Raw genomic sequence first — 20,604 nt, 5'->3', positions numbered from 1 at the left:
TTCCGAGGCTTAGAAGAAGAAGTGTTTTGAAGCACTTTTTGTCGCTTTTGGGCGAAATCAAAGAGTTCATTCAATCCAAAGGGGAAGACGCCTCACTGCTCAGTGACACTGACTAGATGCTTGACCTTGCATTTTAAAAAGACATCACTGGAAAACTGAACCATTTGAAGTTTGAGCTGCGAGGTGTCGCTGATGGTAAGCAAATATCGCAATATGACCTTTTGTTTTAAAATGCTACAGTGATGGGTTTACAGCAAAGGTGGCATGAAAGTTCCAAACATACACAGATCAGGCATAACATTATGACCACCTGCCTGACAGAGTTGTTCTCCATTTTTTTCTGACAGAAAAAGCCCCGACCAAGCAAGCCATGAACTCAATTAGACCCACGAAGATGTGCTGTTGTATCGGGAATGGCGACACTAGCAGAAGCTGTTTAAAGCCACATTAAGCCATCTTCAAGTAGTGCTCCCCCTACAGGACCTTTTGAAAATAGCACTGTCGTAAACACTCGCTCCCCTCCGCGTACCCCCCACACCCCACAGCTACAACACACTGTCACTCTCAAAGCAGCTAGAGCAACATTGAGAGAGAAAGAGAGAGAGAGAGAGAGAGAGAGAGAGAGAGAGAGAGAGAGAGAGAGAGAGAGAGAGAGAGAGAGAGAGAGAGAGAGAGAGTGTGTATGTGAGCCCGGTGTAACAGCGCAGGTGAGTCTATTTTAAGCTCTTGTTTATTTAGGAGAAGGAGGGGGATGAAATAAAAAAAATATTGTGGTCAAAAACAAGCACAATAAACTGCAACCTAGGACTCACAAAATTTACAAGACAATTAAAAAAAACAGATATTGCTTATAATAAGCAGACTTGGTAACAGTGTTATTGATGCCGATGGCCTTTCATTGAGCTGCCGTAAAGTTGTTCGTCTTACCGTGAGAACGAGAACAGAGCTGCAAGACCACCTCTAGGTCGAATCACAGAAAGTGCGTTTTTTAGGCCCGGGACACGAAGGGGAGATGACAGACCCCTAAATTGTCTCATAAACATTTAGATTACTATTACAGGGACTTAGAAGAGGATATATTAAGGTAAAAATGTTACTTAAGTGTGGCTTTAAGTCAGAGCCTTCAAGAGTTCTTTTTCCAGCACGTCCCACAGAGACACGCTCACTGTTGTCTGACTCTTCCATTTCCATCATTATGTCTGAGTGACATTTGCACCTGCGCATCTAAGATGCCAGGGATGCGACACTGTTCGACATATAGCATGAATTAACCTGATTAGATGATAAATGGTAAATGGACTGAATTTATTTGGTGCTGTTCTAGGCATGCAAGGCTAGTCCTTCTGATGCAAAATTGCACATAAAGATTGACTCAAAAATAATCCTAAAGGTAGAGTGGACGTTTTCTTTCCAGAAATGTAGGTAAGAAACGCGTGCATGGGCAAGACCATCTTACCTGCTCTGCGAGTCCTCAGGGGGATAATGTGAAAAAAACTCCCAAATAGAATGTGGACTTTTTGTGCCTTTTTGCTCAATTATCTTTGCACATAAACAATCGTTGAACAATCTTCTGCACACTGTTTTTCTCCTACACTGTTACATCTGATCACTGCTGCACTTTATATTGTAACGTTGCCTTATTCCGCCTGCAATCCCACTACACTGTTGTAAGCTGTATGCAACGAAATTTCGTTCTGTAATGCACTCTGTACATACAAAATGACAATAAAGTTGTCAAAGTCTATGTCTTATTTTTTTCTTCTGAGGCCTTCCTCCTTTTCTCATAAACTTGTAATACAGTTTGCTTCTCGCAAGTCTCAGCCCTTTTCAAAGTATAAGTTGAGAGCAGCAGCTCTACAATGAACGGCTAACACCAAAGCTAACCGGATACATAAACACAACAAGTGTTTATGCACCATCAGCAAGCAGAACCTAATAAGGAGCGTGCATGCACATTGCTGTTACGTTAGCGCACCACAATTATTGCTATGTGGGACAACCAATAGATAAGGTGATCCCCCTGGAACATGAAACCGAAAAAGATCATCCACGATACCTTTAAGTATCCAATTAGAGACCAGCAGGAAGTCACATGGAAGCCAAAAGGTTCCATGCAATCGTACCTTTCTGTTCTGCACCTCTCACCATTAAAACACAGGTATATAAACTCAGATAAACCCAAAAGGGAAAGGGAATGCAGAAAAATCAAGGTCAGACACATTTGAGGGAATGCTTATGATAATTACTGTTCAATTTGTAATTTATGTTCACTGTGTCTACACTTTTTCCTGCGATTCTGATGGCGGCCAGTGCCCGAGCGCCCCCTACACTGCAAAAACGGATCTAAAAATAAGTAAAATGTTCTTAAAATTTGTGTTTTTGTCATAGATTTGAGCAGGTAAATAAGATTATCTGCCATTGAAATGAGTATTTTGAACCCTTAAATAAGGTAATTAGATATACTGCACTTGACATAAGATGAGGGAGATGAATTGTTCCTATTTAAAGTGCAAAAATCTTATTCTATTGGCAGATCATCTTGTTTACCTGCTCAAATCAAGGAAAAACACACAAATTTTAAGAACATTTTACTTATTTTTAGCTCCGTTTTTGCAGTGTATTGACAAGCCGCCACTGACACTACACCTCCCTAAGCAGATATTCATTAAACAATAACTGACAGAGACTGGGAGCGGTTTCGCTATTATCTCCTGATAATTGGGTGGCGTCTCGAGATAGTAATTCTGACCAATAATTGTTAATAATTGCTTTTAACACTTATTAACAGTTGTGTATAGTCAAACCAAACCCACTGCCGCACAACAGGGAATACATCCTCCATCAGCTCGTGCAAACAGACACAGCTATACGGCGGGGAGAGGTTGTGTCTTCAATGAATCAGAGGTTCTCAGAAGCAAACACTCTTCAGTGGCCTGAAATGAGGTGAGGAGAGATTGAAGAAGACAGCGAGCAAACATGAGATGAGTTAAGAGGGGTGACAGCTAAGCGGAAGCCCGGGGTTAAAACATTTGACAGAACTCCATTAGTAGGTGAGCTTTGGAAATACGTATACATTCATATAAAGAAATAAGATAACCTGTATAGCTTTGCTGTGTGTGAACTGATTTAATTGATTCTTATTTGAAGTGTGAAAAGAAGTTGAGCTTAAAAAACAGCAGCATGAGAATCCAGTCCCGTCGACACGTTCCTGTCCATCCCTATCCTTCCTGAGCCTTTGCTTTGCAGGAGCAACTTCAAACCTTGTTCTTATCTTTGTGTTCCTTTTCTCTGCTGATCCTCACTACCTGTACACCTGCTGGGATGGACTCCGTAAAAAAGCTCCGCTTCAATACTACCTGGAACCACACAAGCTTTCATCAGCAAACCATTGCAATAGCAGCAGGCTTCTGGCAACCTTCCTCCCTGCTTTTTATTTTATCCCCAACACGCTCCTCGTCGAATCTGGAGCGATCAATCCTTCTGTCTGCGCGCACGAATACCAGCAATTCTTTAGCAGGTTTTTTTCCATTCTGGCCTTGCAATTTCTTCATCTTTTCACGGGATTGCTGTTGTTGAGATCTTTGTTAATATTTTGTAATATTAATTCCCAGCATAACAAAAATAAATTATCTTTTTCTATTTGGTTTTGCAATAGTTTGCCACAAGCAAACATAGGAGGCACTGGACACGTGTAGAAGATGGTGCTCTGGTCAAGTGAGATTAAAAACTGAACATACATTTTTGACATGCACGCAGAAGGCCTGTGTGTGGTAAAAACACACACACACACACACACACACACACACACACACACACACACACACACACACACACACACACACACACACTCGCACACAAAGCTGAACAATTCATTCATTGTCACAGGGAGAGAAAGTCGTGGCGGCATCATTCTGTAGATATATATTTTTCAAGTTACTTAGAACACCTAATTTGTGTTTTCTGTTGGATTTTATTCAAGTTGCTTTAACAACATTAATGTGTTTTATGTATTTATGTACTGACGCTGTACATATCTGTTCAGCACGTGGGTCAGCTGTGCTGTTTTTAAAGTGCTTATAAAAAAAAAAAGTTGGCTTGGCTTGCATCAGCAAGGTTTCTCCCAGACAGATACTTCTAAACAGACTTGTGTTTCAAGATTTGATGCTCAAGCTCTTTTGAAGAAACACAAAATAACAGGCAACGAAGAGAAGCGCAGATGCTGTGGTCGGCCAAAGAAACTTTGCGAAGCAGATGAAAAACGACTCAAACTTATTTCTCTTTGAAATTGGAAGATGTCCAGAAGCGGCATCACCTCACAATTGTAAGAAATCAGCGGGACCCAGGCGCAACCATCCACTGCCTGGACAACTCTAGCCAGAATCGGTCTTCCTGGAAGAGTTGCAGCCAAAATGTCAGACCTCTAACATGGGAACAAGGCCCAGCGACTCAACTATGGAACTGGAGTGCAGAAAAATGGCACCAGGTAATCTGGAGAGATTAGTAAAAAATGTTAACTCATTGGCTGTCTTGAGAAATATACCTATCCATCCAACAGTACCATTAGGGAGGAATATGACTGGTCCTAATTTTTTTTTTTTGTAGCAGCACGACCCCCAACCATATAATCAAGGTCATTAAGAACTATCATCAGGTTAAAAAAGAACAAGAATTCCCGGGACTGACAGCATGGCACCCACAGAGCCCGGATCTTAACATTATTGAGTGTATCTCTGGTTACATGAAGAGACAGAAGGATGTGAGGACATCTACCACCACAGAAGATCAGTGATTAGATCTCCAAGACGTTTGTTGGTGATTTTGGTAATTGATGAAAAGAATATGTCACTTTCCATGCAAAGGTTGTGATATATATATATATATATATATATATATATATATAAATATATATATATATATATATATATATATATATATATATATATATATATATACAAATTGACGGGAGACTCACAGCATCTCTGACCCATGCGTAAGCTAATTTTGGAGACAGGGGAAGTTGGCAACCCAGATGGTGACATGGTGAATTGCAGTCAAACTGCAACATGATTCCTCTCCCAAGTTTGATTTCACTCCATATCAGACTTTTATCATAGGTCGACTTCACCACAAGGTCACTTCTCTGTCCTCCTGGTCTCCCTCCACCCTGAGAATGATGATCTGTGCTCTCAGACTGTACAAAAAAAGACTTGTTAAAACAGCAATCAGGTTCACTTTGTACCCAAGTTCTTTTAATGTGGATAACATACGTGCTTTTACCTCTGATTTACACATTTAACAAATGCCTTATTTTTTTCTTAATTTTTTTTCCACAGTTTATTTGCATTTTCTTCATGGTTGCCATTGTTAACCATGACAAGGACGATCAGATGACCCATTTAAATACAGATTAACATTCATGAGGTGCTTTGCATTGACCATTTCTGGGCAGAACATGTGGCAGAACTTGGTACGCAAAAGTTCCAGTGCAGCTTATAAAGCTTTATAAAGGTAAACTGTGTGCTGGAGTGTGTGGCATGGTTATATAAATCAGAATTTTTTTAGGCATATGCCAATTTTCAGTTGTTTTGGCATACATACCTTTTTAGGATGGATGCTATGCAATGTTTAATAAATGAGGCACAGATCTTCCCTCGTGTGTGCTTCTCAGAATTAGCTGGATGCCTAAACTACCAGGAAACAGGAAATTTAGCAAAAATCTAAATGTGTACTTTAAGATAAATTCAATACAGCTCTCTTAAAAATCAATGGCCTTTTTAAAAATGACTGTAGGTATAGTGTTTCAGATTAGAGTTCACTGTGTAATTTCTATGTAAGATCAGTCACCTCTTCCTCTTTAAAGAAAATCTGAGTTGCTGTATTTCCCACCATCACCAAAAGAAAATACTTCGGGCTACAAACTAAAACGTAATACTTTCTTAAGCCAGAACAAGTATTACTTCTGTTTAATTTTCAGTCTAGCCATGGTATTATGCCTCGACTGAATTTCTGGCAGCTACATCAGCCCAGATGAAAGAGCTTTCATTTTGAGGCGTTTCAGCCCTTCGTCAGAAAACCATGTTACCTAGAAGCTGCCTTTTAAAACACTTTCTTTAAATGGGATGAGTGTGTGAGAGCGTGCTGCGTATGTGTGTTCAGAGATAACCGTGCGCTTAACTGCGCAAAGAATGTGAATCAGAACACTGTTTCTCATTTGTACTTAGGACTGTGTCAAGCCGTGAGTGTTCTCACAAGTACATCTACACAGGTGGATAAAAAACGCATAACCCGCCACACTGTTATACCAGAAAAGGACTTCACGATTAACAACAATCAGAATAACGACGACAGGAGGGGAGCTTAAAAGTTGCTTACAACCGCTTACTTGTCCATAAGCAAACCAGCTGAAGCATGATAAAGTCAGGGTTAAGGGAGCTGCCCAGAGAGAGCATCGTCATCATCCTTTTAACCTTCGAACCTGTGCAAACACTCAGACATAAGCACAAAAACATGCTGTGCTGTTCCTTTTTAACACCAAATCGCCAACCTCTGCTACTCAGAAAGCTCAGCATCAGACAAGCATTGGTGCTTTCGTAGCTCGTTGAAACTGAGATGGAAGACACAGACAGCAATGTATTCTTCTGCCTTCTCTTGCCTGAGGACTGATAAACTCCAAAACGCCTTTTTTCCCCTCCCAAATAAAAGTACAAAATGACATTTCTGTCCATATTCTAGGAGCTATTATGAGTCTGAATCATCAAAGAATAACCATGCAGTCTGCAACAACTAGGTACACGAAACTACAGCAAAGGGAGAAATATCCGTCAATGGGTTTGTCAGAAGAATCTTAAAAGGTTTTTACAATGCAAAATTAGGTTTAGTAGTTCTAAAAGTTGTAAAAGCAAATCCGTTGTGTTTGTATGTTGCACTTGCCAACAGAAATTAAATAAAATAGCAACACTTACGCGTATGGATTTCCACAGATTTATAAAAGCAAAAACATGCTCAGGGCAAACACTCCCTCCACTTTCTTTACATCAAAAACTTCTTAGCAAAACTGAACCTTCAGGATATGTAAATGTAAGATTTGATCGTAGAAACATTTAACGTCTGTTTCGTATTTTCTAACGAATTGTAACTGTAGTGAAACGGCAAGTTCAGGAAAATGTTTATGAGGTTACAGTTCACCCACTGACAGTTTGCATAAATAGAATTTTTGTTTATTAGCTTTAGTGTTTTAGTAGTTTCACTATGACTTGTTTTTACAGGGGCTCTCCGCTAATAATTGTATTTAAAGGAAATAGGTACTATACATATTTAACATTCGCAGTAAATTATATATCCCCCCTCTGTCTACGTGAAATACAAGTTCAGAAAATCCTTGAAAACAACGCAGATAAAGTGACAGCATCTTTCTACTAAATGCTGCAAACCACAAATCAAGCTTTTGCTTAATGAACTGGCTGGAAAGGAATATTTTTTTTCGCAATGAAAGTAGAGTACGGATTTTTCCTTGATGACTGAGACAATGGATCAGATGACTCTAACAAATTAAAACCATAATAAGCCTTCTGACTGGTAGACATGATGTACCAGATGTCCAAAAGTTTGAAAGAACTGACTGCTCCATGGTTGCCTTTTATTTGTAAAGTTTAAACTCTGTAATTAAGAATGTTAGAATGTGTTACATGTCTTGTTTCTAAGATATTCTTATTTAGATAATCTGTCACTAATTATTTCTTCTTATTATCCGTTGAACAGACATTTGAATGAAACTGTTAAGAACTTATTTTTTTTCCCCACCACTTCAGTTTCTTTAGAAAATAGGATCCAGGTTAAATTATTGGACCAACGCATCTATTGCTATCAAAGTACAGAGCAGATGACTGGATGGATAATTATGCTGATGGTGATTTTTGTTTTTTAATGTAACGTCTGTTCTTGTTGTATGTCTTACAAAGAACTTTTGGAGTTGATGATTCAATCTATTGGGTTAGTACACGGAGAGGAACATGGCCAATTTTTATAAACGATAAGAAAAAATGTGCGTCTACACGAGAGGATGCAGCACAAGTAAAAAAAGCTGTGATAAGCTTGACATGCAAAAACACCGGGAATGCGCAGAAAACTAACGTGAAGTAAACACAGCACCTGCCAGGGATCAGACATTGGGATCACACTGTATAGAGCGGGCTCGTTAGAAAGGAAGAGTCCGAGGATGCTACTGACAGCCATAACAAAGCCACAACACCAGACAACGCCATCTTTGTTGTTATTTGTCGGAGTGATGCGCATGCGGGTTACAGAGGGAGACAAAGCTACGACTTATATGCGGCTCACGTGTACACAAGGAAAAATGAAACAGGAATTTAGAAATGTGTCCGCTCTGGGATCCAGTTTCAAAAATTAAAGTTTACAGTCTTCCATAACGCCACATCCATGTGGACGAACGGCCAAAATACCTTTATCCAAACCACCTAGTCTTGACTCCATGGGGACGGGGCCTCAGTACAACAGGCATGTGCATGGTTATTTCTGGGTGCAGGTGCTTGAGCCAAAAAAGAGGGCACCAGTCAACAAATGTAAGTTTAGCGTACAATGAAACACAGTGGAATAAATTTAACTTACATATTTATTTTTTACTAAAACAATCAACATACATCTACAGTAAACAAATTGGGTAGCTGTAATTATCACGTTAAAGAAATTAATGCATACCAGGAAAAAAAAAACAAGGCCATAGTGCAGGTTTTTTAATATCCAAACAATATATTACATAATTATTCTACTACATATGTTAGTTTCTATTTTTAATTACCTACCAAAATATTTCCTCAAGTGTTGAAGTATAAATACTTGTATGAAACTAACCCCTCTCTAAAGGTGACTTTTCCTGTCTTCCTCCATATTCAACACTTTACCATGAAAGCTACTTGACATTCTCCTGCAAAAGGTTTTTGATCAGGCATTTTTTTGTTGCCTTTCACAACAAGAAACTGTAAAGATTTTCACCAAAACAAAACTAGTGAACTGGTCGAATTTGATAAAACAGTAAACCTGCCTGTGTGCTGCAGCCGTCTGCACCTCTTTCACTCTTTGTTAAGCCCATAAAACATCAGTAAGCAGCTGGACGAGGCTTTGAAATCCTGGATTTAATGAGCAGGAAACATGTGAGCAATGCTTTATATATCAAGGCTCTTTGTATGAAAAGGTAAGCGTTTTCAGCAATGTGACGCCTAAATGCCCTCCTTCCCTTTTGTTTAAGGAAGTGTCGGGCCAGAATCCTCCTAATGTTTTTAGTGGCGCTGTAATGTAAAGTATTGTGGCCCGCAAAATGTTACGGATCCCACAAACACTGGAATTACCTGTCTGTCGCGGTTTGGTGTTATGGATCAGAGGAGAAGTGCGGCGACTGCAGCGGTTTGGCCTGGCGTGCAGCACTGTGGGAGAGGAGGAGGAGGGAGGGCCAAGGTGGTAGTATGTGCACGGGGAATTGACGGCAGAGAGGTTAATTTTTATTTTAAAATATTGATGAATTCACTTGACATCCGTATATGTTGCAACATATATGGATGTCAGGCATGTTCCGTAGGAAAACTGGAAAACTTGAGATTGATGAAGAACATGCAGCCATATTAGGTGGAATATTAAAGGTCTTCTTTCTCTTTCTGGGAAGAAAAATTTACTCTTTCTGGTTGTCATAGGGTGTTTCAGAAACTGATTTAGATGCAAGAACACTTTTTTGGGAACTACTATGTTTTATGGGTTGTTCTCTCAAACCTATTTGCCAAAAATACATAATAAAAAATTCCCAGGAAAAGCAATTATATTCTTAAAACCAACTGAAGCATTCACTGCCTGCAAACTTTGGAGGACTGAACATTGATCTGTACTGCTAAAACTCACGACACAGATCTTTGTGTTACACTTTTCTTCATAAATATAACTTAAACAACTCCAATAATGTTATGTTTTATTTTGCATTTAACATAGTCGATATAAAATCTATTTTTGCTTAGCTTTAATAGTATCTGTATTCTTACATGTACACCACAAAAAGCGGTGTCTAAAATCAAGATAAAAATGCTAATTTACAAACAAGTAAAATCATCTGTGCGTGCAGCATGATAATTGTACTTAACGAGATTTCTTGATTTAAAATTATAGTGTAAAGCTGAACACTAAAAATTAAAAAAAAAAAAACAACCTCTTAAAACAAGATGAATTATCTAACCCTTCTAAAGCAATTTTTTTTATCTTGGTAAGAACCAAATAATTTGAAGTGAAAGGGATGTAAGTTGTACATTGCATTTATGATGCATACTGAACATTGATAAATGTTCAGCTAAAATTATTATGTTTTATTTATTCGAAAAGAAAGTATAATATCAGCACTTGTTACCTAACCATGGTTCTGTTTAGACAAGAATGAATGAATGAATGCATTGCCAAAAAGTTACAAAAGCCTAAAATTAGATACGTTGGCCACAATTTAATTACTGAAACTTTCAAATTTAAATTATGTAAATTCTGCCTAATTAGGCCTTCATCAGTCAAAGCAAATCACATAATTTTTTACTAACCTAATAGGATCTATCTAATTAAAGTCTTGTGCAGTTTCCCCTTATATGGCTGAGTTACCTAAAGTGAAGCATGGAAATTGTTAATCACAATATAAAACTGTGATGTGGAAATTCACAAGCTGTGTTTGAGCCTGTAAAAGCATGCAAATAATACAACCGCAGCTTACTAACAAGCATAACTGCTTTATCTAGTTTTATCTTGTTAAGTCTGTTCTGAGGACCATGAATGCATCAACAGCAGCATAATCTGCATGATAAGAAGATAGAAGATACAATTTTATGAGATAAACATATTCTTAAGGCCCATAAATTGATTTGGAAAGGAAAACTTAAGTAAAATCTATCAGTTCCGGATTCTCTATTTTTTCAATGTTCATGTGGGCATCTTCACAAATCTTGAAATAATAACAAAGCTAAATACACAAGTGAATGAATACAGACTTTATACCACCTCTGGTAAAACCTTAAGCAAGGCACGTTTTATCGTAGCAGCATACTCTTAAACAAAACATACTAAATTCCAGTGACAACAACTACAAACCATTTTTGCCAATATGTAAACCTACCCTTATAACATTTTACAGTGTTGAAGCATACAGAGACAAGGATCTTAGACCATTTCTCTTCGCACAAGCCGTCTGCTGTACGAGGTCAACTTGTATCCTCCGTTTGCTTTAGCTGTCATTACAAGCACTTTAAGAACCAGATCTGCAGACTGAAAAAGCTATAGGTGAACATTGCTTTTGTCTCGCGTTGACCATTTTTATGTTGATTTGAGCGTAGATTTCGGATTATTATCATGTTGAGGGACCCATTGACAATTCATAGTTTTCTGAAGGAATTCTGGAGATTTTATTTTCTAAATATTGCTATTCCAAGGTTATGAACGAGCCTTTGGGTGAGAATCAAGCCAACAGCCACACAGATCCTATATCACATCTAACAGTGGACATGATGTGCAAATTTAGAAAAACTTTTTTTTTATTATTTAACTTGCATTTATACATGCTGTCTTATTGAGATACAAGATCTCATTTACAAGAGAGACCTGTTTTGATAAAACAACAAAAAGTTGCAGACACGGTAACAACAGAAATATTTAAAACATTTAACCGAAATGAAATAAGATGATAAAATCTGACCTAAAAACAACTGCAAGTTTTATTTAATTTTACTTAAAATACATTTTAATTGTCTCAGAGGAATCATAGGTTCAGATCTGGCTATAGTGTGTTCCAATTTGATGGGGGAGAATAAAAAAAAACGAAATTTTCTTGTTCTTTTTCTGTGCTGAATGACATAAAGTCCTGAGAGCGGAGTCTGTAGCTAGACTGTCTAAGTGACAAGTAGAAGGATAAATAAGGCGGGATCAGTCCTAGGATAAACTTTATAGTTGAAAATGTACCAATGCATGAGTCTATGTGTTGATAATGATGGCCAGTTGACATAAGAACATAAAGTACAGTGATGACTGACAGATTTATACCCTGTTAGGAACTGTACTGCTCCATGATAAACAGCAACCAACATATGCAGATAGGTGGAAGGTGTGTTCACATAAACAACATCAGAGTAATCCAACACTGGCAGGCAGATTCATTAAAACGAGATCCCTCTTTGCACTGACAAAAAAGCAAGATCTGTTTCTGAAGAAAAACCCTAGTTTGATCTCCAACTTCTTTGGAACACGCTCAATATGTGACTTGAATGAAATTGTCGATACAATTTACTTGTAAGTCTAAACAAACTCACATCATACACAAACATTATACTTTGTTACATGCCGAACTTGGCTGCCAAGGACCTCAGTCTCACTTTCAGTACACCAAGTACCATGATTCTAATTTAAGTCCCAGAGCTATCTCTGCTGAGTTCTCCTACTGTTCTCCAATTTGCATTGTTTGATGTTATCTCAACTTATAAACACTACTCTTTGTTCTCTCTTTTTTCTCTTCGTAGTAGGCACACCTGGTCTGGCTTTCTGTTAGCTGTGACATCATCCAGAGGAGGCAGATCATCCGCTATGACCATATAATATACAACAAGGATTTCCTCTCCACTGTCGCTTCATGCATGTTCAGTATGAGGGATTGCCGCAATTCATCAACAATGCAGACGACTGTCCACTGTGGCTCCAAGCTCTTTCAGGAGGAGTGAATGCTGCTTGTCAGGACTCAATGCAATCTGCTGGGTTTCCTTAGATAGGAAACCTTTTGACCAATCTGTATAATTTGATTGAATATGACTTTAAAAAAGTGCCTTGAGATGTTGTGTTGTTAATTGGCGCTATATAAATAAAATTGAATTTAATTGAATTTAACAAGAAGAAATTTGTTAGGGGAAAGTAATTTTTCACAGTACTGTGCCTATAAAAACTTTTTTCACAACATTGACAACTTCAAAGAATCTAAACAAACTTTAACTTTTAAGGGCTACGTTTAAGTTCAGATTTTCAGCTCATTATCCTCATTATCTGACAAGTAAACCAGGAAAACATGTAATCAAGACCTGCTTTCTTAGAGACATTGGTATATTAAAAAAGATTTTATTTGATCAAGAACGACAAAAAGGGTTTAAACAGTAGATAAGTTAGCAAAGACTGACTGGTTTCATACTACTGATGCTGATTGACAAATTAAGTCATATATATTGAAATAAAGTTTGCATTGGGCATTTAGGTGGCGAACTATGAGCATGAATCACTTTTGCTTTAACTTCACTGAACCGATCTTTAAACTAGTTCTTGTTAAAAGGGGCCTTGCAAAACAATACCAGCTGCTAAAATAAATGACCCTCTGTGTTATCTATATCTATTTTATACTCCAGGGAACTACTTAAATTAATTTAAATAACTAAAGTATCTTTGCTAGGTGACTGTCTGATTCAGCTCAATGAATGAATTAACTTATTTCCACAGCTTAATGCTGTCTGACCAGCAATCTAATAAAATAGGAGAAAGTGGGGATGAAGTTTGGCTGAAGTCAGTAGGAAACTTTAAAATTAGCATATACACTTAAGCCTCTTCCTCTGCATTGCCTCCAGTCTTTAGAACCATCTGCAGCAGAAAACTTTAAAGACTCCATCTAATAACCAGTTAACCTACATGCAGACAAAATACCATATATCAAATGATTTCAAGTTCTCATCCCTGAGCTATTCCTGTTTAGACCTCAGCTTTTTAAAGGGAATAGATCATAGATATGTTGTGAGCCAGTGAAAGAGCTTTCACAAAAAAAAAAGAGACAACCACCCACGTGGAAGTTCACATTGTCACTTAGTAAACGGTTGAATAGGTAGTATTGTCTCGTCACATTAGAATCACCAGGTTTTCAGTGGAAACACAGGCATCGGAAAAAAACATTAAAAGAAGAGGAAAACCCCGACTGGCCAGCCAGTTCTGTGTTTCACATCACTTCAACGCAGCACCTAAGTCACACAGTAACATTTTGAATCAGGTTTAAAAATAAAAAAACAATTTTACTGTGAATATACTGTATTGTACAGAAGAGGATTAGGGCCACTCAAAAAAAAAACAACAAAAAAAGTCTACTCAATTCTGACTTTAATCTCAGAATTCTGAGAAAAAAGTCAGAATTGAGTAGACTTTTTTTTTTGAGTGGCCCTAATCCTCTTCCGTAGTATTATGAGTACACCCCTCACCTTTTTGCGAACATTTTATAATATCTTTGCAACAACACTAAAAACAATAGTTTAATTTAATGTAAATTAGTCAATCTACAGCTTGTTTAGATTCTCCTCAAAATAACTCGTCTTATCCCGCTGGCAACAGAAGTGAGTGCAGCTCTAAGTGAAAATTTGCAAACTGTGCCACAATTGTCAACATTGGACAGCCATGCAGACCCATTTGGTCCAGTGTGTGGCAATGATCTGAGAACTGACAGGTTCACCCACCCACCCGCCTCTTCAACCTCTGCAGCAATGCTGGCAGCACCCATACATCTATTTTCAAAAGACAACCTCTGGATGTGACACTGAGCACGTCCAATTTGTCTGGTAGACCATAGCAAGGCCTCTTCTGAGTGCAATCTGTCCTGTAAACCCCTGTACAATATGGTCTTGGCCACTGTATGTCAGCTCAGTTTTAAGGTGTTGGCAATTTTCTTATAGCCAAGGCTATAAAAAGCTATCTTTATATAGAGCAACAACACTTTTTTTTCAGATCCTCAGAGAGTTCAATGCCAAAAGGTGCTGTGTTCAACTTTCCAGTGACCAGTTTGAGAGTTTGAACACACCTGCTCCCCATTCACACTTGAGACCTTGTAACACTAATGAGTCAAGTTAACACTGGGGAGGGAAAATGGCTAATTCGGCACAGTTTTGACATTTTCACTTTGGGGTTTACTCACTTTTGTTGCCTGTGGTTGAAACACGAATGGCTGTGTGTTGAGTCATTATACAGGCACAGCAGATTTACACTGTTATACAAGCTTTACACTGACTAATTTATATTGTATCAAAGTGTCACATCTTCAGTGTTGTCCTCCGAACACATATTAAAATATTTACAAAGGTGTCAGGGGGATAGGAATGTTTGCGATACTGTAGGTGTAAAAACTAGGGGTGCAATGGAACGTGTACCAAAAAAATACCCACTACAGTCCTGTTGGTTTGGCCTGCACATGTAAAGAAAAAATACAGCATTGTTTTATAATTTACAAATGCTAAATATTTATGTGAGGAGCTAAGTGCTCAATGTAACATTCTGTAGCGCAACTTTAAAAAAGTAATACCAAAACTAAACAGAGCCTACTCCCAGCTATCGCTCATCTCTGCATTTTGAGAACGTTATGGTTTTTCATGCAGTTACAGCGGAGAAAGAAAGCATATGTAATTTTCAACAGCAATAAGGTATGTAGCCCACTGCTCACCTAAAGGAGCAATAAGTGAAATTGAATTATTTCAGATAGAAATAATTCTATAAGTCTCTTGTTTACTTAACCAGACAGTGGTGAAGCACCACCATGACGCATCGTAGCGCTGTTATTGGTCAGGTAAGTTTTAGACCAGAGACTCTAAGCATGTCCAGACCGACATGCTGTGTAGTGAATCTACATAGTATAAGTCAGTCTGGGTTGCCAGACTATTATGCAGAGGTGGGTAGTAACTAGTTACATTTACTCAGCAACATTACATTTACTTGAGTAACCTTTTGAACAAAATGTACTTTTAGGAGCATTTTTACTACACTTTACTTTTACTTGAGTCATATTATTATTCAAGTATTGCTACTCTTACTTGAGTAAAACTTCTGGCTACTCTACCTACTGTGAGTAACTTCATAAATAAAGGCCATTATTGTTTTAACCAAAATGCACCAAAGAGACAAAAACTTGGAGTTTATGTTAAAGTGAGACTCCTTACAAGCTTTGTTATTTTAATGTTATTTTCTATCTGTTGAGCTCATCGAGTCATTTGGAGGCCAAATAAACGTACAAGAAATAGTAGATATTGTCATAGGAATTACTTTGCACTGTTCTAAAGTACTGTATATAAATTAATTGCTGTAAGTATTGCTTTCAAGTTTAACGTTGATAAAAAAAACTATCTAGGAAAGTCTTTCTTTTTGTCTTTAGCGTCTTGAGTGCATCTTTTGTCTTTAAAATACCAGAATCTGTGCATATCCTTATATTTTTGTCTGTCCAATTACATAATTTTAAATATTAAATCATCAGCTGTAATTATTAGTTACTAAGCACGTTAGCCTTCTTACTCAATACTTGTTTGCTCTCACTTGAGGAATTTCTTGGCAGACAACGTTTTACTTTTACTTGATTAAAAATAGGCTGAAGTAGTGCTACTCTTACTTGAGTACAATTTTTGACTACTCAACCCACATCTGCTAACATTTAGCTGCTCAAACTGTAGAATGCATGTGGAAGGACTCTCCATGATTCAGGTAAACCTGGTACAATAGGTGCTCCATCATCCATCCATCTATCCATTGTCTGTACCTGCTTATCCTTACAGGATAGCAGGGGGGATGGTGCCTATCTGCAGCGGTTATTGAGATACCAATAAGGAATGTAAATTATTGATTAATCTAAAAAATCTAAAGTTGATCAATCTTATTGGTTGACTAATTAATAAGTGGCCACTTTCTTAAGAGTTTTCTCTTCCAAAAGGAGGGTCTTTCCATAACAGGAAAGGCTCATGTTTTTTTTTGTTGTTTTTTTTTTACAATATGCTGAATCTAAAAAGAGACACATCATTATATATTTTACCACTTTATTGTGCCACTTGTATTAAATACTGAGTGAATAAACATCAGAATAAACCACAATTTGTGTGTTTTAGTTTTAGTACTCCTAAAAAAAAAACACATCTCAAACTAAAACATTTTGCTGTGTCTTCTGCAAACTTGAGGCAAGTAGGAAGAGGAACAGGCAGAATGTTGGCGAGTTCAGCATAAATGTATAAACTACTCATTTAAAGGAGATGAGTAATTTGTACCTTACTTTTCTGACCCAAAGATTGTTTGAGTCACTGTCCTTTAAAAACAGAAACACTCGCATGAACCTGGCATTGCTTGCAAAAAGCTCTCATGGTAACCCCAGAATATTTTGTTCTTTGACCAAAAAGGTAATAATAAAATAAACAAAAAAAAAATATCAGGGAAAACCAAGCTAAACCAGAGGAATCGGACATAACTAAAATACAGAAAGCTCAAGCAGAAAGGGTGAAGACTACAACAGCTGTTGCATATGAATAGACAGCTTATCTGGTTAAAACAATTTAAAAAACGCAGGATTTTTTTTTACTTTTTACATGTCTAATGTCAATACTGATGTCCACAAAAGGTGTTCAGTAACTTACCACTCTCACAAAACAATCCTCCTCCATGTATACACTAATTGTCTGTTTTTCGTAGTCTGAGCAAAACGAACATCTGTTTGAACCCAGATGCTGTCTGTTTACACATGATTATTTTAATCTCCCCTCCAACCATTACATGTGTAGTGTAAACTTTAAATGACCTTTCAGGCCCAAACAACAAGTTATTCTGGGAAACTTACTACAGGCAGACTAATAGAGTTTTAATGACATGACAGATCATGTCCTCAGAATAATATTTTGGCAGTCACAGCACAGTAGTACCATACAGTATAACCCTCATGAGTGATTTTTTATGGAGAAAATTCAGATATACAAAACCAATACAGGGCTACCGAATTTAAAGAAGTCTAGTCTGGTGAGTCGTAGGGAGGAAGGCATACAATCAGAACACAAATTAGAGTAGCTTTTCTGATCAGAACAGGAGCAAAAATGAGATATTTATGAGAATACTGCCAGAATTGTTGGGTTTGGAATCCTTTTTTTTTTGCACAACTGAGTCTGGATGGAGAGTGTCTGTCTTTGCTGGATTTAGATGTTAACGTCAGGATGACAATCCTAACACATAAACATGCTTTGATCTAAACCTTTCCATCGAAGGCCAACTCCAACACATTTCCTGTCTCCTTCGCAATGTTGGTTTTTCACTAAACATGAACAACATCAAAAAGTTCAACTTCGGTCCTATCCTACCAGAGAAGTTATGTCCACTAGAGTTGATGGAAAACTTGCAAGCAGCATCTCTAGGGTGCTTTTCTGATAGACGTTTTTTCTGCTTAGCCTAGCTACAGTGGGTGACCATAGCTCCATCTGAAATGTTCTTATTATAGCTCCTAGTTCATTTTCCTAGCTCCCATTCCTTGACCTTTCATGGGGTCAACAGTAAAAACTATATCATGGGTAGAAAAGGAGATTCAGACTGCTGGTCTGATTTCGGACAGCGTTTAACTCTTCATTGTTCATTACAAGACAGAAACCCACACGGATGATTCTAGTCAAATCTGGGCCTATAGCCTTCTGAAAAAGAACTACATGTTATTACATACAAATGTTAACTACATGGTTAACATTTGTATGTAATTTCTATGAGGTTGGCTGTGCTAATATGTCATGTCACACAAAAGATTGTGGGATTCCTTATTTGCTACTTAGCACCAATTAGGGACGTCGAGAGCTCCCTATGCTAAAGGTAACTATAATAGGAAGCATACAGGCTCCTTTCCTTACCTCCTTCCTTACTAACTGCACTATTCAGACAGCACGTATCATGGCGAATGCTGATGCATTTTCACTTTGGCTAAAGAGTCCTTACCAATTAGATCTTTCCAGATGTAGCCCATGTTTTGGTAGGTTTGCAGCTGTGCCATACCCTCTCCGTGTAGAGATATGGACTGAACAGTGTTCTGCGATGTTAGAAGCTTGTTTTATAATCAAAACCTGCTTTATAATTCTCCACAACTTTCTCCCTGACCTGTCTGATGTCTTCCTTGGTCTTCTTGATACCGTTTTCCAAGATTCTCTGCCAAACCTCTAAAGGACGTGGGCTGAATCGGGCCCGTCAAGGCAATTTCTCCTGCCCTCAAGAGCCAACAAAGGCATTACATGTCATAAAGTAGAGGCATATAGCCTTGTAAAGTATGTAAAGTGGCTAAAACTGTGCCTTCTGTAGCAAATGTTGATTTTTTTCCAACTGTGTAGAAACAGCATCCTACCACTAGATGTTAGTTTTCCCACAAAACATTAAAACAACCCAGAAATGACACAAAAAGAGAAAAAGTGTCTAAAGTTTAAAGTGTAACTCACCCCAATATAATTTTTTTTTCAGATTAACTGTATAAAATGGACCTTTATGTTACTGTGATTTTGTTTTATATTTTTATGTGAACTGGAATGAAATTATAAATTATAAGTGTCATCTATACAGATGCAACCGGCCCTTTTATTAACTTCATGATGCCAAAGTGGCCCAATATAGAAATAAGTTTGATACCCCTGCTCTAAAGCCTTCACAAACCTGTTATATTTAAATTAAGAATAGACACAGAGTGTTATTTAGGTGACTCCAGGAAGCATCTGGGTGCACTGGATTAGATTTTTTTGGGATACCAAAGAAAAGGCACGGAATGCAAATACACACCATACTTTTCAGATATGTCTTTGGAAAAAAGTAAAACAATGTATCCTATTTATTCTGTGTCACAAATACACTGCAAAAAGGGAACTAAGAGTAGGTAAAATCCTCTTGAAATGAGCTGGTAAATCAGAGTATTTGTCAATGGAATAATATTTTTGCACTTAAAATTACAACAATTCATCTCTATCATCTTATTTCAAGTGCAGGATGTCTAATTATCTTATTTTAGGGGTAGAAATTCTCAGTCCATTGGCAAATACTTTTATTTAGCTGCTCAAATCAAGGAAAATTATACTAATTTTAAGAAAATTGTACTTACTTTTAGTTCCCTTTTTGCAGTGTATATTCTACTTTCTGCTGCACTCTCACATAAAACCCAGTGACGGTTTATAAAATGTGAAATATTGCAACAATTTCAAATGCCTTTGTGTGCATTTTTTGAAGTTGAAACATTTGTGACACTGAGAAAGCAGCAACTCATTCCTAACAGCTTAAAATGAAAACTTGAAAAACAGCCTGAAGTGTCTCTATCTGCCCTAAAAGGAAATTTAAATTAAACAACATCAATAATGCTGGAACATCAGCTAATTGAGCATACATTTTAAGAATTATGTTATACTCCTTCCAATTCACAAAAGCAAAATTGTCAGTTTGATAACAGCACTCAGGGAAAAGTCATGGGGAGTGTTTATGTTATTCATCCAGGGGCAATAAATATCTCCCCAAGAGGTTATGGCAATTCATCTAGCGGTTATTGTGACAATGCTGCCTAGAGCCTAGAGTCTGATATTATATTCCCCGCATCAATCATTGTTTAGTCTGGCTAAAGCCAAAGATGATAAATCTCAGTTTAGAGAGCGATGGAGACAATAAGGCAAACAGACTGACCAATGAAAGACGTCTCTCCCAGGTACCCTCTCCGCTGGAGCACCACCTCCAAGGATTTGGTCTCCTCGTCCACCACATAATACTCTTTCTCCAGAGAAATCCAGGCCCAGTCCAGCCGGAACTGTTGTCCTTTTAGCTTGTTTCCACCTA

At 37.7% G+C, this 20,604-nt stretch overlaps 1 protein-coding gene across 1 annotated transcript in view; it reads right to left on the bottom strand.

The window, feature by feature from the left end:
- Nucleotides 1–20,604, bottom strand: part of frem2a (FRAS1 related extracellular matrix 2a) — a 123,202-nt gene that overhangs the window by 57,320 nt on the left and 45,278 nt on the right. Inside the window, exon 3 of the mRNA XM_036143042.1 lies at nt 20,455–20,601. Coding sequence (XP_035998935.1) covers nt 20,455–20,601 — 147 coding nt within the window. The remainder of the gene's footprint in view (nt 1–20,454; nt 20,602–20,604) is intronic.

This window comes from Fundulus heteroclitus, chromosome 11 (genome assembly GCF_011125445.2).
Source record: "Fundulus heteroclitus isolate FHET01 chromosome 11, MU-UCD_Fhet_4.1, whole genome shotgun sequence".
Lineage (NCBI taxonomy): Eukaryota > Metazoa > Chordata > Actinopteri > Cyprinodontiformes > Fundulidae > Fundulus > Fundulus heteroclitus.
Note: the sequence above shows the minus strand (reverse complement) of the source record. Positions and strands in the feature narration are given on the sequence as shown.